Source organism: Oncorhynchus mykiss, chromosome 5 (genome assembly GCF_013265735.2).
Source record: "Oncorhynchus mykiss isolate Arlee chromosome 5, USDA_OmykA_1.1, whole genome shotgun sequence".
Classification (NCBI taxonomy): Eukaryota; Metazoa; Chordata; class Actinopteri; order Salmoniformes; family Salmonidae; genus Oncorhynchus; species Oncorhynchus mykiss.
The window spans coordinates 45,609,605-45,627,516 of NC_048569.1; the positions used below are offsets into that span (position 1 = coordinate 45,609,605).

At 45.1% G+C, this 17,912-nt stretch overlaps 1 protein-coding gene across 3 annotated transcripts in view; it reads left to right on the forward strand.

The window, feature by feature from the left end:
* Positions 1 to 16,354, forward strand: part of sh2d3ca (SH2 domain containing 3Ca) — a 40,489-nt gene extending 24,135 nt beyond the window's left edge. For 2 of the 3 annotated variants that reach the window (XM_036977672.1, XM_036977671.1), the window contains exons 4-12: positions 1,287 to 1,564; positions 1,767 to 1,886; positions 2,462 to 2,589; positions 2,820 to 3,361; positions 3,798 to 3,913; positions 7,175 to 7,346; positions 7,441 to 7,552; positions 7,792 to 8,010; positions 13,127 to 16,354. In XM_036977672.1, coding sequence (XP_036833567.1) covers positions 1,287 to 1,564; positions 1,767 to 1,886; positions 2,462 to 2,589; positions 2,820 to 3,361; positions 3,798 to 3,913; positions 7,175 to 7,346; positions 7,441 to 7,552; positions 7,792 to 8,010; positions 13,127 to 13,302 — 1,863 coding nt within the window. In that variant the 3' untranslated portion in view covers positions 13,303 to 16,354. The remainder of the gene's footprint in view (positions 1 to 1,286; positions 1,565 to 1,766; positions 1,887 to 2,461; positions 2,590 to 2,819; positions 3,362 to 3,797; positions 3,914 to 7,174; positions 7,347 to 7,440; positions 7,553 to 7,791; positions 8,011 to 13,126) is intronic. The other variant, XM_036977673.1, reaches the window with a different exon arrangement.
* The last annotated feature ends 1,558 nt before the right edge of the window (positions 16,355 to 17,912 follow it).

Consider the following 17,912-nt stretch of genomic DNA (forward strand, 5'->3'; position numbering starts at 1 on the left):
ATCCTATGTTGTGCTGGTGAACTTTGTGTCCAGATCATTGATGTCCTGCCGTAAGGGCAGCCTTCTCAGTGGCATTGCACTGTGCCAGTTTAAAGCGTGGATCCAAGACTGAGGCAATCTGGTGCGGCTTCTTCTGCTCATAAACAGTCAGGCACTTCTCAACTACTTTTTGTTATACCTGGTAAACCAATTGGTGAGATGTTTAGTCAGTCCTCTGATGCATGGAATGATGTAGCTGGCTGTGACAATATCAGATCCTTGCACACAATCTGTGGCAACCTCAAAGGGGGTTAGGATGTCCCCAGCATCAGCACTGACATACTTCTTGTGCATGGATAGCTTGGTGACAGGCAGTGTGTTATGCTTTCCTTCATCCGCATTGAGAGAATCATTTTCGGTTGAGTTCCACCTTGTGACAGTGGCTGGTTGGCAGACAATTCTTCTCTTTCAGGAGATCCTGTGCAAATGGTAGTGGGAGACAATGTTGGAGGATTTGGAAATGGCTGTGTTGAGGTTATCTGCAGATTTAAGCCATATAAACATATTCAAATACACAGGAAAAAAAGTATTTTAAATAACAAATACCGGTCACCAGGCCGGCCAAAACTCCAGCCCATCAAAACAGGCTTTTCAAACAGCTCTTACACTAAAAGGGCATTATCATAAATTTCACAATTTCAGGGTGTTATTCCAACTTCATCATGTGGAAATACCGGTCAAAAGTTTTAGAACATCTCCTCATTCAGAAGGCACACCTGTTAATTGAAATGCATTCCAGGTGACTACCGCATGAAGCTGGTTGAGAGAATGCCAAAAGTGTGCAAAGCTGTCATCAAGGCAAAGGGTGGCTATTTAAAGATTCTGAAATATTAAATGTATTTTGATTTGTTTAAAACTTTTTTTGGTTACTACATGATTCCATATGTGTTATTTCATAGTTTTGATGTCTTCACTATTATTCTACAATGTAGAAAATAGAACAAATAAAGAAAAACCCTTGAATCAGTAGGTGTTTCTAAAACTCTTGACCGGTAAGTGTATAAAACAGGAAAATCTAGTTTTTGACTGCACTGGGCCTTAAAGATTTAATGACAAGTCTAGTGAGTAAGGTGACTATGGATAAACTATTTATATATTTTTATGATCTATTGATTATTGTAAATGAACTGTTGACTGTTTTATGCTGCTATCTGATTTTAATCCTTATATTGTTGGTCATCGTCTTTTTGTCCTTGTGACTGTGTTGCAATGATTTGACAACTAAGTGTTTCTTATTTTATCTTAAGGTCCAGTACCTGTTAGAGACGGACAGCTTCGACTCCATACCTGAACTGGTGAGGTTCTACGTGGCCGGCCGGCGGCCTGTCTCCCAGCCCAGTGGAGCCCAGATCTACTGTCCAATCATACGCACCCTACCCCTGCGCTACCTGGAGGCCACATTTGCCTTAGCCAATAGCAGGCACAGCCTGGCCCACTCACCGTCCAGTCAGAGAGGAGCGTACATCAAGAGGCGGAGCGTAACCATGAACGACGGATTGACCACAGAGAAGCTGATACCTCACAGGTGAGAGACAGACTGACATGGTATCATTGTTATATTATCTTCTTCTTCTACGACATTCTTGTTCTGTGTGTGTGTGTGTGTGTGTGTGTGTGTGTGTGTGTGTGTGTGTGTGTGTGTGTGTGTGTGTGTGTGTGTGTGTGTGTGTCTCTCAGTGTTGTAAAGCAGATGTTTCATTGTCCATTCATTCCCATTGTGCGGTCAGTGATGTGGAGTCCATCAGTCCAGTGGAACCACCAGTTCTCCCAGTACCAGTCCCAGTAGCTACACCCGTACCAGTGGTACCAAAGCCAGAAGTGAAAGCTGCTGTCGTGGGGTGCAGGTGGTGTGTGTAAGCCCATTTGGGTCAGAACACCGGTGTTATGACAGAGTACTGACCCCTTCTCACTCTCACCCCCTGCCTCTGATTCACTGAGAGCATGCTAGATCCGAGCCATACTTTAGACTCTGTACAATATGGCTCGGTGTTAAACTAGTTGCTACACCGGTCACTCTGACACTGAACTCTCTGCACATCCTTATAATGCATGACTGTCTGTTTCCTCCTCCTCGGCACAGCAACCCGAGGTCAAGCTGAGAGGTCAAGCTTAGCCTGGTCACAGATCTGTTTGTGCTTCCTTCAAATCAAACCTTGTCAACTCGTATGGTCATTGTCATGCCATGACCATGTGGCCATGCGGCACAAACAGATCTGGGACAAGGATAAGGTTGACCTGTGTTTCACCTCTTCTTAGTAGACCAATAAGGGACAACTGTTTATCTGGCACTTAAGTTAAAATATAGACTTTTGGGGCATTTAATCAAATCAAAATGATCCTATGACAACTCTCACACGGTTCATGGGAACCCAGCCACGTTACAAAACAATTGGAAATGACTGTGTTGGTTTGTGTTTTGCAGCCCTTCTACTATTCACAACCACAAGGATGCGATGAGGAACTGTGCCGTGAGTATGGATCAGATCCAGGAGTATCGCTGTCCCCTGTCTCCTGTAGGAGAAACACCTCTCTCCCCAGCATACAGCCACAGTGAGTGTTTCTGTCATGGACATATTTTACAAGGTGGTGCTGTGGTGCATTTGATTGAGCATGCCTGTCTACAGTGTAAGATGGGTAGGGTTTGCACTTTTGAGACAATTCCATTAGCTCCATTGCCCCCAGGCGAGCTCAATCAAGCACAGCTAAACAGAAACATTACGAATTGAACCCTCATATTGAATATACAATACATGTGTCTAACCCCCTGCTTATCTCCCCAGTCCACAGACACAGAACCCAGTCAGGGGGTAGAGTTCTGGCAGTGGTTCCCCCCTCACCAGTCCTGAGACGCTCCAGCGAGCCCCAGCTCAGCCCTGGCTCCAACAACAACCTACCCGACATGCTAGCTGCCAGCTCCCACTCCACCCCGGCCCACTGCTCCTGCCCAGCCCCAGCAGGGGGCTCTGGAACAGAGGGAAGCTACTGCGACCTCAGGCCCTCCCCGGCCCCATGTCCCGGGGCTCCATGTGCCGCTGGTATGCCCTCCACGCCTCCAGCTAAGAGCTACGTGGAGCGGCTGCGTGTGGAGGAGGGCCGAGGGCCTGCCCCAGGGAGGGAGAACGGAGCAGGGGCTGGGGGAGAGGCGTTCAGCGCCCCCCTGGTGGAGACTGCCTCCTCCTTCAGACCAGGGAAGTACCTGTCGCCCCTGATCCCCCAGGAGAACAAGCCCTTGGAGATGAGCGTGCTGAAGCGAGTCAAGGAGTTGTTGGCTGAGGTGGACGCTAGGACGGCTGCCAAACACATCACAATGGCCGACTGCACGGTATGGACACGCGTGCATACAGTATGGACCCATAGGACTTTGAATAGGGTTATAAGAGCAGCATTCTGGCACTGTGCACCTTGGACCCCTGAACGTAACTCAGTGATGTCACTAATCCCCTACGGTCAGCCACACTACTCCATCACAGAGTGTTGCTCAATTAACTCCTGTTAATGGTAGAGCAGCAGAGAGCAACCTGAGGTTAATACAGGGATGACTATGCTACTCTCAACACTATTTACTCAACTCATTATTTGAATTTGAATTAAGAGCCAATTAACCACATGTTGCAGTGACCATGAATACATTAAGATAGAAATTACAATAAACCCTTCCTATCTCCTCTCTCTCACCTCTCCTATCCTTCCCGACCTCTCTGCTTCCTTCACTCACTCCTTACCTCTATGTTGTGCTTCCTCCTTCTGTCTGTCTGCAGGTGGCAAGGATACTGGGCGTTACCAAGGAGATGCAGAGGATGATGGGAGTAGGTTCAGGACTTGAGCTTTTGACTCTACCTCACGGACATCAGCTGAGACTGGACCTACTGGAGAGGTAAGGGTTCATATTAATATAATATGTAGGGTTGTGGTTGAGGCTAGGGTTGAACTGGGATGAAGACATTAAGTTAGGGTTAGGGTTGTGATTGAGGCTAGGGTTGAACTGGGATGTAGACATTGTCGTGTCTTTGGCTATGCCGGATTAAGTGATATGATATGCTATTCTATACAATTATTTCTCCGTAATTAATGTTACCTGATTGAGCTAATCATGTAAATGCAATTAACTAGAGAGTCGGGCACCACAAAATAATATTTATAGAGCTGTTATCTTCCGAATAAACTCTTAAAGACCTAGTCATATTTTACATCAATAGCAGTCAATATTAATCGTCATCTTAATTCAGTCTCATCTGAAAGTTGTAAATTCTTAGTTATCTGCACGAACCCTGGCTAACAAGTTGAATCAGCAATACAAAATTGGGTTTAATTATTTATTTACTAAATACCTAACTAATCACGCAGAATTACACATACACATAATTAAATCACAACTTGATTACAAATTACGTCATAAAGGAAAACGTCCCTAGCGGGAGGAACAGATATGACAGCTTGTTACACAATAGAGAAGGGCTGGGTTTGAGTGAAAGAGAGGGAAGACTGAGGAACAAAGGGAAGAAGCTGTGCTATCGTAAATACAGTATCTTATGAATTCTAAATTACCGCCCATTTGGAAAAGGAAAATGCAATAAATATTTACTCTGAGTTGCGCTTCGGTAGGTTGGTGGAAGATGGAAGGCCGTGTTGACCAACCAAGTCCTTTGAAGAATGTCTCTGGTTGTCAATTGGATAAATTGTAGTAACGTCGTTGGGTGATAGACTAGGTTGAGGCTAGGGTTGAACTGTGATGTGGACATGAAGCTAGGGTTATGTTTGAGGCTAGGGTTTAACTGGGATGTAGACATGAAGACGGGGTTGTGGTTGAGGCTAGGGTTGAACTGGCATGTAGACATGAAGTTAGGGTTGTGGTTGAGGCTAGGGTTGAACTGGGATGTGGACATGAAGTTAGGGTTGTAGTTGAGGCTTGAGTTGAACTGGGATGTGGACATTAAGTTAGGGTTGAACTGGGATATAGACATGAAGTTAGGGTTGTGGTTGATGCTACGTTTGAACTGGGATGTTGACATTAAGCTAGGGTTAGGGTTGTGGTTGAGGGTTGAACTGGGATGTAGACATGAAACTAGGGTTAGGGTTGTGGTGGAGATAAGGGTTGAACTGGGATGTAAACATGAAGTTAGGGTTGAGGCTAGGGTTGAACTTGGATGTAGACATGAAGCTAGGATTAGGGTTGTGGGTAATGGTAGTGTTGAACTTGGATGTGGACATGAAGCTAGGGTTAGGGTTGTGATCAGGCTAGGGTTGAACTGGGATGTGGAAATGAAGCTAGGGTTATGTTTGAGGCTAGGGTTGAACTTGGATGTGGACATGAAGTTAGGGTTATGGTTGACACCTTGGTTGAACTGGGATATAAGAGGGTTTAGGGTTGTGGTTTAGGGTTGTGGTTAAGGGTAGTGTTGAACTTGGATGTGGACATGAAGCTAGGGTTAGGGTTGTGATCAGGCTAGGGTTGAACTGGGATGTGGAAATGAAGTTAGGGTTATGGTTGACACCTTGGTTGAACTGGGATATAAGAGGGTTTAGGGTTGTGGTTTAGGGTTGTGGTTAAGGGTAGTGTTGAACTTGGATGTGGACATGAAGCTAGGGTTAGGGTTGTGATCAGGCTAGGGTTGAACTGGGATGTGGAAATGAAGCTATGTTTAGGTTTGATGCTAGAGTTGAACTGGGATGTGGACATGAAGCTAGGGTTGTGGTTGAGGCTAGGGTTGAACTGGGATGTAGATATTAAGTTTGGGTTGTGGTTGAACTGGGATGTGGACATGAAGCTAGGGTCATGGTTGAGGCCAGGGTTGAAATGGGATGTGGACATGGAGTTGGAGTTAGGGTTGAACTTGGCTGTAGACATGAAGTTAGGTTTATTGTTGATGCTAGTGGGCTAGGGTTGAACTGGGATGTGGAAATGAAGTTAGGGTTGAGGTTAGAGTTAAACTGGGATGTGGACATGAAGTTAGGGTTGTTGCTGAGGCTAGGGTTGAAATGGGATGTGGACATGAATCTAGGTTTATTGTTGATGCTAGTGGGCTAGGGTTGAACTGGGATGTGGACATGAATCTAGGTTTATTGTTGATGCTAGTGTGGAACTTGGATGTGGACATGAAGTTAGGGTTGAGGTTAGAGTTGAACTGGGATGTGGACATGAAGTTAGGGTTGTTGCTGAGGCTAGGGTTGAAATGGGATGTGGACATGAATCTAGGTTTATTGTTGATGGTAGTGGGCTAGGGTTGAACTGGGATGTGGACATGAATCTAGGTTTATTGTTGATGCTAGTGTGGAACTTGGATGTGGACATGGAGTTAGGGTTGAGGTTAGAGTTGAACTGGGATGTGGACATGAAGTTAAGGTTGTTGCTGAGGCTAGGGTTGAAATGGGATGTGGACATGAAGCTAGAGTTATGGTTGAGGGTTGAGGCTGAGTCTGAGGTTGAACTCGGATGTGACATGAAGTTATGGTTGAGGCTAGGGTAGGGATAGGGTTGTGGTTGAGGCTAGGGTTGAACTGGGATGTAGACATAAAGTTAGGGTTGTGGTTGAGGCTAGGGTTGAACTGGGATGTAGACATGAAGCTAGGGTTGTGGTTGAACTGGGATGTAGACATGAAGACGGGGTTGTGGTTGAGGCTAGGGTTGAACTGGCATGTAGACATGAAGTTAGGGTTGTGGTTGAGGCTCGGGTTGAACTTGGATGTGGACATGAAGCTAGGTTTAGGGTTATGGTTGATGCTAGGGTTGACCTTGGATGTGGACAGGAAGTTAGGGTTGGGGATGTGGTTGAGGCTAGATTGGAACTGGGGTGTGGACATGAAGCTCTGTTTAGGGTTGTGGTTGAGGCTAGGGTTGAACTTGGATGTGGACATGAAGCTGGGTTCGAGTTAGCTGAGACTGGACCTGATGGAGAGGTTAGGGTTCAGCTCAATGCTGGACATAAAACAGCCAGAGAGTACACGCTGGGAAATTGAAATGTCCCTCCCGTCATATTCCCGTACACCCCAGACGACCTCTTTCTTTGTCGCAATTAGCCTTGGGATGAGTGAACTCTCGTCATGGTAAGTCAATTGGGCTCCTCAACCGTGACTGTATCCTCATCTACTCTATCTACTCATCTCTTGCTTCCTTCATCTCCCATCCCGCCCTTCCCAGGTTCTACACCATGTCTATAATGATGGCTGTGGACCTGCTGGGGTGTACAGGCAGTACAGAGGAGAGGGCTGCTCTGCTCCATAAGACCATACAGCTGGCTGCTGAACTCAAGAGCAACCTTGGGAACATGTTCGGCTTTGCTGCTGTGATGAGAGCACTGGAGCTGCCACAGGTATATGGACATAAAGTATGCACACACACACACACACACACATCATAATTATATTTTAATTGACATTACTCATGCTGTTCTACCTCTCCGTCAGATTTCTCGTTTGGAGCAGACGTGGATGACGTTGCGTCAGAGACACACAGAGGGAGCCATCCTCTATGAGAAGAAGCTCAAGCCCTTCATGAAGAACATGAACGATGGCAAAGGTATGAAGCTGGAGGCTCAGATAGCACTTTTCTACAAGGCACTCTGTCACAGGAGAGCACAGCGCACAAAGCATGATGTATATCTCATGGTGAAGAAATGAAAAGATGAATCACTATTGAAAAGTCTCAAGATAGATGAGTCTGAGTGTCTCTCTACCTGTCTACTAGATGTTATATAGTATTTCAGTGACCAGTGTTTCTAACTCTCTGTATCTGTGTGTCCTCGGTGTGTATTTAAGAGAGCAGTGTGCTGTCCAACACGTCCTTCCCTCACGTGGTTCCTCTGCTGTCTCTGTTGGAGAAGGGTGTGGCCGTGGGGGAGGGGCCAGGGGCAGGGATAGAACCCTGGGAGAACGTGGAGGCGGGTGTTGATGTGGTGATGTCACACCTGGAGGCGGCCCGGACCATCGCTCACCACGGGGTGCTGTACCGCACCAATGCTGAAACCAAACTACAAGGTAAGGTGTGTGTGTGTGAGAGAGAGAGAGAGAGAGAGAGAGAGAGAGAGAGAGAGAGAGAGAGAGAGAGAGAGAGAGAGAGAGAGAGAGAGAGAGAGAGAGAGAGAGAGAGAGAGAGAGAGAGAGAGAGAGAGAGAGAGAGAGAGAGAGAGAGAGAGAGAGAGAGAGAGAGAGAGAGAGAGAGAGAGAGAGAGAGAGAGAGAGAGAGAGAGAGAGAGAGAGAGAGAGAGAGAGAGAGAGAGAGAGAGAGAGAGAGAGAGAGAGAGAGAGAGAGAGAGAGAGAGAGAGAGAGAGAGAGAGAGAGAGAGAGAGAGAGAGAGAGAGAGAGAGAGAGAGAGAGAGAGAGAGAGAGAGAGAGAGAGAGAGAGAGAGAGAGTGAGTGAGTGAGTGAGTGAGTGAGTGAGTGAGTGAGTGAGTGAGTGAGTGAGTGAGTGAGTGAGTGAGTGAGTGAGTGAGTGAGTGAGTGAGTGAGTGAGTGAGTGAGTGAGTTGCACACACGAGGCCAGTTTACCGTACCCAGATCACTGTCAGAAACGAAGAGAATCTCATTCACAGAGTTGAGAGTCATTCAGGACAGGTGGGGCTCTTGAGTTCTTGCCTGTTATTTATTTCTTTATTTAACTAAGTCAGATCAAATTCTTATTTTACAATGACGGCCTACCCCAGCCAAACCCTCCCTTAACCCAGGCGACGCTGGGAGAATTGTGCACTGCCCTATGGGACTCCCGATCATGGCCAGTTGTGATACAGCCCAGGATTGAACCAGGGTCCGTAGTGACACCTCTAGCAGTGAGATGCAGTGCCATATGCAGGGAGCCTGTTTTGCATGTTATTTTGCCATTAATACGTGTCACATACCAGTTTGCAAACAATGTAAAAAAAAAAAAAAAAAATGCGGAAAAAAACTGCTTAGAAATGTTCTCTTTTTTGCTTTCTTGAGTACGGCAGCTCCAAAAGGCAGATGTTTCAGCCTAGCTCAGTTTTTAAAATGTGTTTTTATTTAACCTTTATTTAACTAGGCAAGTCAGTTAAGAACAAATTCTTATTTGCAATGACGGCCTAGGAACAGTGGGTTAACTGCCTTGTTCAGGGGCAGAACGACATATTTTTACCTTGTCAGCTCAGGGATTCAATCTAGCAACCTTTCTGTTACTGGCCCAACGCTCTAACCACGAGGCTACCTGCCGCCCCAAGTGCTTTCTGTGGTGGAGGGGCAGCCAGTGGAAAATACAGAGCGTAGGGGTTGGTATTCTTCTCTAGTTGCGCCTTGATTGGCTCAGTGTTCTGTCACTCATGGGGACACTACGTCGCTGCAAAATCTGACAGCTTGAAAGTTCAAGCCCTTTTGGGTGCTGCCATTGAATTACATTCGATGTGCCCATCCAAGAAAGCTCAAGGTCATTGGCCACAGATAAAATGACATCAAATCACGTTATAAACTAAAAATAAACGTCTCTTTTTCAGGACCCTGTCTTTCAAAGATAATTTGTAAAAATCCAGATAACTTTTCATTGTAAAGGGTTTAAATACTGTTTCCCATGCTTGTTCAATGAACCATAAACAATTCATCAACATACACCAGTGGAACAGTGGAACAGTCGTTAAGACACTAACAGATTACAGACGGTAGGCAATTAATGTCACAGTTCTGAAATCGTAGGACACTAAAGAGGCCTTTCTACGGACTCTGAAAAACACCAAAAGAAAGATGCCCAGGGTCCCAGCTCATCTGTGTGAATGTGCCTTAGGCATGCTGCAAGGAGGCATGAGGACTGCAGATGTGGCCAGGGAAATACATTGCAATGTCTGTACTGTGAGACACCTAAGACAGTGTTACATGGAGACAGGATGGACAACTGATCGTCCTCGCAGTGGCAGACCACGTGTAACAACACCTGCACAGGATCGGTACATCCGAACATCACATTTGCGGGACAGGTAACAGATGGCAACAGCAACTGCCCGAGTTACACCAGGAATGCACAATCCCTCAATCAGTGCTCAGACTGTCCGCAATAGGCTGAGAGAGGCTGGACTGAGGGCTTGTAGGCCTGTTGTAAGGCAGGTCCTCACCAGACATCACCGGCAACAACGTCGCCTACGGGCACAAACCCACCGTTGCTGGACCAGACAGGACTGGCAAAAAGTGCTCTTCACTGATGAGTCGCGGTTTTGTCTCACCAGGGGTGATGGTCGGATTTGCGTTTATCGTCGAAGGAATGAGCGTTACACCGAGGCCTGTACTCTGGAGCGGGATCGATTTGGAGGTGGAGGGTACGTCATGGTCTGGGGCAGTGTGTCACAGCATCATCGGACTGAGCTTGTTGTTATTGTAGGCATCTCAACGCTGTGCATTACAGGGCTGACATCCTACTCCCTCATGTGGTACTCTTCCTGCAGGCTCATCCTGACATGACCCTCCAGCAAGACAATGCCACCAGCCATACTACTCGTTCTGTGTGTGATTTCCTGCAAAACAGGAATGTCCGTGTTCTGCTATGGCCAGCGAAGAGCCCGGATCTCAATCCCATTGAGCACGTCTGGGACCTGTTGGATCAGAAGGTGAGGGCTAGGGCCAATCCCCCCAGAAATGTCCGGGAACTTGCAGGTGCCTTGGTGGAAGAGCAGGGTAACATCTCACAGCAAGAACTGGTAAATCTGGTGCAGTCCATGAGGAGGAGATGCACTGCAGTGCTTAATGCAGCTGGTGGCCACACCAGATACTGACTGTTACTTTTGATTTTGACCCCCCTCTTTGTTAAGGGACACATTATTCCATTTCTGTTAGTCACATGTCTGTGGAACTTGTTCGGTTTATGTCTCAGTTGTTGAATCTTGTTATGTTCATACAAAAGTTTGCTGAAAATAAACACAGTTGACAGTGCGAGGACGTTTGTTTTTTTGCTGAGTTTATCTACCATAGCTTTGATTAGACTGATCATGTCAACATCATACATTCAAAATCTTAGCTGGCAAGCTAGACAAGCAGTCATCATTATGAATCACGTTGACAATCTCCTGGCAAATCCTTTTCAATTCTTGTCATATGAAGAGAAATTATAGATAAAACGTATCGGTGCTCATCGGCCATTGGACATAAACATTACACAACAAGTTGGAAATCTCAAATTCAACAATGAGTGGTTGGGAAAGAATCAGTAGCTAACTGCAAGTGCTGCAAAGCAATCACTATTTTGCTTCCCCTGCCTGCTATTCGGTGGAGAGGGTTTGTAGTCTAGGTTTAAGAGTCTCTTTTCCAAGCTTAAAAGGATAAACATTCACGCCCAACACCATGGGCCAGAAAAGGTTGAATACATTGGCCATGCTGTCAATCCATCATGACTTCTGCTATGTTCAAAATAACTGGAACTCGGAACCCGGAAATCTCAGACTTCAGTGAGTTCAAGACAACTGGGAACTCAGGGGGAAAATTTTTTAAAATTAGCTCCGACTGGGAAAATACAATTTGAAGTGTCATCCAACTCTGAATTCCAAGTCGGGAACTCTGGCCTCTTTCTAGAGCTCTGACCTGAAGATCACTGAAGTCATGACTCAACCATGTTTTTCCGAGTTCCCAGTTGTATTGAAAGCACCATAAATCCAGAGAATCCAGACTTTGATGACAAAGTTTCATGACCACATTTCCCCACAAGAAGGACCGCTGCGCCACTTTCCTGTTCAAGTGAGCACAGCACAACTGTGAGTCCAATAATGTCTTGTATGCTGCTGCATAATTGATGTAATATGCCAGGGAGATACAGTATGTATACTGTAGCTAAGAAAATAATACTAAGTATGTTTGTAGTAAGTTGTTAGTAGCCCATGTGCCTCACCTTAATAATTTGGTCCCTTTCCCCCTCATAATTTAGCCTACTGTTCTGACTTGGTAGTGCACATGTAGCCTATAATCTGTTTTAGAGAAATGTAATCATTGAATAACGTAAGCGCTTTCATTGTCTGCTTAAATGCCCCCTTTATTTATCCTACGGTTCTGACTTGGTGTACAGGGAGAATACTGTAAGAACGGCCCATGCTCTGAATCGCTGTCGCTGTACATTTCAAAAGTGCTGAACAAGTAGTTATATTGACTACGTCCGTCTTAGCTCGCTCATTAATGTCTTAATCGAAATCACGGATTGCCTCTCATCTGGTCATCGTCCCCTTATGCCGTAGTTTGTACATCTCAATTGTCAGTAGAAACCACATTTGTTTAAGCAAGTCAGCCATATCAGCTATGTTTTTTTTAAAGGCAGTAAATGAGGCTGAATGAACGGTTTCGCTGCCAGACAATAGCCAGGTCTAGCGGGGATAAGGATTCACTCCATGGTTGCTGATAAGAAAGCTCTGCTGTTGGGACAGCTTTATGTAGGCCCTGGCCCTAACAGTGGGCACCGTTTGTCACCATTATCGTGCAATTCATGTATTGTTTAGTGTCGTGTTGTGTAGTGGCTTTGCTGGCATGCATCCAATTTTTTGTTGTTGTTGAGTTTGCCCAACCAAGACTTACATGCTAAAATCACCACTGCTCATTCGTCAGTCGAGAATCACAGACTCAATCTCCGTCGGGTGTGTTTTTTAGCCTCGTGATGGGATTAGGCTTAATCCAGGTCCAGGAGACCGTCCATAGAGTATATAATAGTATTATAGAGTAGTGTGTGGTGTCGGCTTTATTGACATTACTATGGACTAACCACTAAGGCCTTGTCTGAGTAGTGTCTGGTGTGCATTGATTTATTTGACAGAGTAATAACTGTAGTTATTGCGTTACATGTTAAATTGTTATGTTGCTCCCTGATGCTGAGGCATCGTAATATCTGACGGTGTGGGTGTGTTCGATATGATGTGTTATGCTTCATTGTCATTGATCTGAAATAACGATTGAGGTGTTGCGTTGTGTACATCTGTGGTAGGGTGATGGTTACAGTGTGTTTACATTGGCCGTGTGTTCTTATTGATTCCAGTCCCTGGTGATGACTGGTGTTTTGAGCAGGATGTCAATCACTACCTTAACTAGCCTGTTTTCCACTTTCTTCTCTTTTATCTTCTCTCTTATGTTCTGTCCTCTCTCTTTCTTTCTTTCTCTCTTTCTTCCTCTCTTTCTTCCCCCCTCCACCAGGCTTCCAGGAGAGTCAGGAAGTTCTGGAGATCTTCCGGACAGAGTTCCAGATGAGGTTGCTATGGGGAAGCAGGGGTTCGGAGGGCAGCCAATCGGAACGCTATGAGAAGTTCAACAAAGTCCTGACCGCTCTGTCTCACAAGCTGGAGCCTCCTGTACGCCACAGCGAACTATAGCACCCATCTCACTGAACACCCCTATACAAAGCACTGCGCTCACAGTGGTACGACCCGCTTCCCCATACTGCAAGGCACCTTGATGTGGATGTCCAAAGTGAATAAGTGGGGAGGAGGCCGACTAAACCGAGACAAAAGAGTGTACTTAGAGAAGACAGGAGGCGAGAAGGAGCATCTCACTGTATATCCCCCCCCAAAAAAAGGCACAAAGGGCTTTTTTCAGAGCTCTTCAATAGGCTGTAATATTTCCCTCCCTAAATGCTGAAAGACAGAGTGGGTCGAGGAGGAGTGGGAAATTGGGTATTCTTCTACCCATCAGCAAGCTACAAAGAACTACAGATATGGTGTGCGCTGAGGGTCAAACAGTGCATGAGAAGTTGGATCTAGCTGATCTCTGGTAGATCACATGAAGCTCTGATCTGTCTTCAACACCTTCATTATTACCTTTACTATTACGTCTGTACTTACTGGCTCATTGTCGCACACTGTTCTGTCAGAGAGTAATAGTAAACACAGTGTGTGTGTGTGTGTTCTGTCTGACTTGAAGAGAGAGTCCTATTTAACACAATGTGTGTGTACTTCAGGACACCAGTACCCCAGAGATACATCGGCATCTATCTCTATGACTTCTGACCTGTCTCATCGGACCTCAGCTTCTGACTGAGAGGTTGTGTGTTCTAGAATCTCTTCTTCTTGTATAGACTCTCTGTGTGGCTGCCATTCCTTCATCACATAGTCCATCAGGTCCCCTGTTGTTGACACACGCAGTGTGCTCATACAGACAGACACTTATTCGCCCCCACAACACACAATAATGTATGTTGCCAAGTCATATCAGCTGTTGGAGGCATACTAAGCAATTCTCTCTGTGGGTTTTGTTTGTGTGCTGTTCAGAAGCAGTTCTCTTATTGAGGCTCTTCTGAGAAGCATCCCCTCTCCTTATCTCTGGCATGTCATCCATTTTTCATATGACTCTGATTTTGTTTGAGTACCGTTTGGTATCCTTTATTTTAATAGGAGCTATTTTGGGAAGCTCTCCCTCTCCCTCTCCCTCTCCTTATCTCTGGCATGCCATTAATGTTTCATAATGACTCCTGTCCCATTGACATCATATGAGCATGTTTGCCTTGTCCTCACTTGTCACAAACACACCATTAGAAATATCCTTAAAGCACTCTGACCTGTTTGAGTGAATTAATGTGCTTTTTTACATGTAAAAACACTGACTACTCTTTTCTTCAACTTTATTTAGATAACGTTTTTCTGTGTGGTTTTATTGCTGACCGGCAGATTTTGTTGACATGTTTGAAGACTTTGTTGACATGGTAACATAACATGTTTGAGCCTCTGCTGTTGCCGTATAGGATTCAGGTTTTAACCAGTGTGAATGAATGTGCTTTAGTCTGAAAGTGACCAGAATGTTCTCAGGGCAGAATGGAGGCCCCCTCAGATCTAGCCTGGTCCCAGACCTGTTTGTGCTGTCTTCTTGCCAACTTCTCTGGTCATTGTCAGCCAAAGAAACTAAACGAGATTGCAAAACAACAGAAATAGATGTGGGATCAGGCTACCTCAAACCCCCTCAGTGACTGTATGATGTGTTTTGCTTTGTATGTATGATAACGTGTGTTTGATATGATATGGACAGAGTGTTGAAAAGGACATTTAGATTTTAAAACCATCAAAAGCGTTTTTGATTTCACATATTTACTGTAGGATCGTGCGATTTTCACTCACTCAAATTCATAAAATGTTCTCTTTTAAATTGTATTGTTGCTGAAATGCTTTAGTAAAATGCAACATCAAGATGAGGGCTTAAAGGAATCTGTCAACGTCCTTGGAACTAAATACAGTGTGACCTTTGACCTTTTGATCACATAATACCTGGCAACCTTTCCTCTGCCGACTCCTAAGCAGTGTTGTGTTGAAACACAAAAGCACTATGAATGAAGATGACGATTTATTTTCGATCTGTTTGTTGAAGTGTCAGTGTCTGCTGATTGCTTTCCAATCCATGATGTATTTAGGCCTGAGATAGAGAGCTGACTCTCAGATCTATGCAATCACTTTTAAATCAATTAAGAGTCCCATAGAAAACAAGCAGAGTAGACACTGCTGCCCCTGAGGATGTGAGTCGTGTCCTGCTGGGAACAATCCACTTGAACGCCCCTCTAACTGGTATGTACTACTGGAAACTCGTCTATCGTCCCTGAGCTACAACTTCTCCCACATGCTGACCACTGACGTCACCTACTAAGAAAATGACCTTGATAACAGCATTTGAGAGTTCAATGCAACAACAAAACAATTTATAAAAAGCAATCAATTAATATGGGTTTTGAATACTATAATTGGTTTACAAGCATGATAGCTGTACTTTTAGTTTATGGTTGAGCAGCTTGTTGGCCATTAGCCAATCAGCATTCCTCAATGAGTTCAAAGCATGTGAATGCATCCAACTGGTATTTATCACTTTACAACTGGTAATGACCAGCTTCCTACTTGGTTATGAATGCAGCATAAGTGCCAGCCAGCCAGAAAGTGCATCGCAGGTCGTATTCATAAGGCACCAAACAAAGGAAAACATAGTGAAACATGGAGGGATTATGAATTTTGTTTTATGTTGCAAAATGTTTTGCTACAGTGTGCCCTAATGAACACGACCCCAATCAGCCAGTGAGAATAAAGGGGAGAGCCAAAGTCCAATTGCCTATCTTGTCCAGTAGAGGGCACTATAGTTCAGTCAGCAAAAAAAATAAAAATAGAAGACACCTTGATTTGAATCTTTTTTTGAGTGTTTTTGTGATTTATTAATAAAGCCTACTGGTTTAGGAACGATTTGATGATGTACTGTATGTAATTATGTTTGTCTCACCTTATGTTGTACAGATTACATGTGTGCTTTTTTTTCCTGTTGTAAATAATCATTCTGAAATGATGAACCTATAAAGAAAAATGACAAAAAACTCCCATGTTTGTGACCCCATGTTTTTTTATGTACTGTACATAATGGTTCACTTGTTTTTCAAATAAAATAAAACTCGAGTCAATGACGCTTGTATGACTTGATTCTATTTACTCATTGCATGTGTTCATGGTACTAACCGCTAGATGGCAGCACTGCCTCACTAACGCTGATGCAGAGTGAAAGTCGTCAGCATCCCTGAATTGATCCTTGTCTTCTTACTTGTGGACACAGTGTTTCAGCTAGCTTCATGGGTACAGACATCAGTGCAGTTAAGGTGTTGCATACTAGTGTGATACTTAGAACTACTTGACATCAAAGAGGATGTGAGGATTTTCCATTTTAAAATGTCTGTCGAACTGTAAGATGTCTGGCTATGCTGTTGTGTGTGTGTGTGTGTGTGCGTGCGCTCGCCTGTGTTTCAGCTACGGCGCATGTGCACTGCAGCTGAGGGCAGGGCACGAGTATTAGATAACAGGGGTGCGTCAGGGTCACGTGACTATGGTCAGGGCGGGTGGGGACAAGATGGTGGAGATGGGGATGAACAGAACAGGCAGAGCAGTGTGTGTGCGTGCGTGCGTTAGAGTGAGGTGGTGGTAGAGATGGGGTGGGGGGGGGGATGTATAGCACACAGATGTTCGGAGTCAGACTCAGACCATGCAGCTGTGGGCCAGTGCCAGTCAGAGAAGGGGCGCGCTGAGCTGCACTCTCTGGCACAATGACGCAGCCATTCCCTCCGCCCTGGTTAGGACGAGACGGGAGAGACAGGGGCACTGCCGCCGATGTCCCCCGTGCAGCCCTCTCTGTCTCTCCCCCCTCCCCCACGCCAAGAAGACAATGCGGTCAGGCTGTCTCTCATACGTCAGTGTGAGCCTGTGCGAGTCACAGGCTTGGGAGGCAGAGAAACAATCTCAAGCATAAGTTTTATTCTGGTGAAACTATTAAAAAAGGCCACGAGGAAATGCCAGCTAGCAAGTGTTTTACTTGTGAGGCAAGGAGTTTATATATTTTCATATTAGTTATATAACCTACGCAGCAGTAACTATGGGGGGTGTAAATGACAATAGGCCACACAGAGTGCATTCTCTCTGCTATCCCCTGCCTCCAAGATCCATGATCCATGTAACATGTTAATTCTTCTATTTCTTTATGTGATCACAAACAGACCATGGCTCCTTTTGCCCCAAACCCATCCAAACCTCACCAATTCACTACTAATCTAATCCTCTCTGCCTCTTTTCACTGCAAATCCATTGTGTTCTCCATTGTCAGCTATCCATGTGTGACATAGCTGCACGTCCATGGGAGTATATCACAGAATGTATCACAACTGATTTATCACATAGCAGCATCAATTGTGTTGTGTCTATGCGGGTTCAATGCGCCACCATCAAACGCATCTGATCAAATGTGTTGATGAGATACGTGAAGTTGGCTTGAGATACGTGAGCGCGTGTTTGCAATGTTATGGTAAACCAGGAACCATATTCATAAAGTGTATCAGAGGAGGAGTGCTGATCTTGGATCAGGTTACAACGTCCATGTAATCTTATTCATTGTAATCTAAAAGGCCAAACTGATCCTAGATTAGCTTTATGAATACGGGCCTAGGTTATGTTCTGGTCTGGGATCAGTGCCAGTGTGTTAT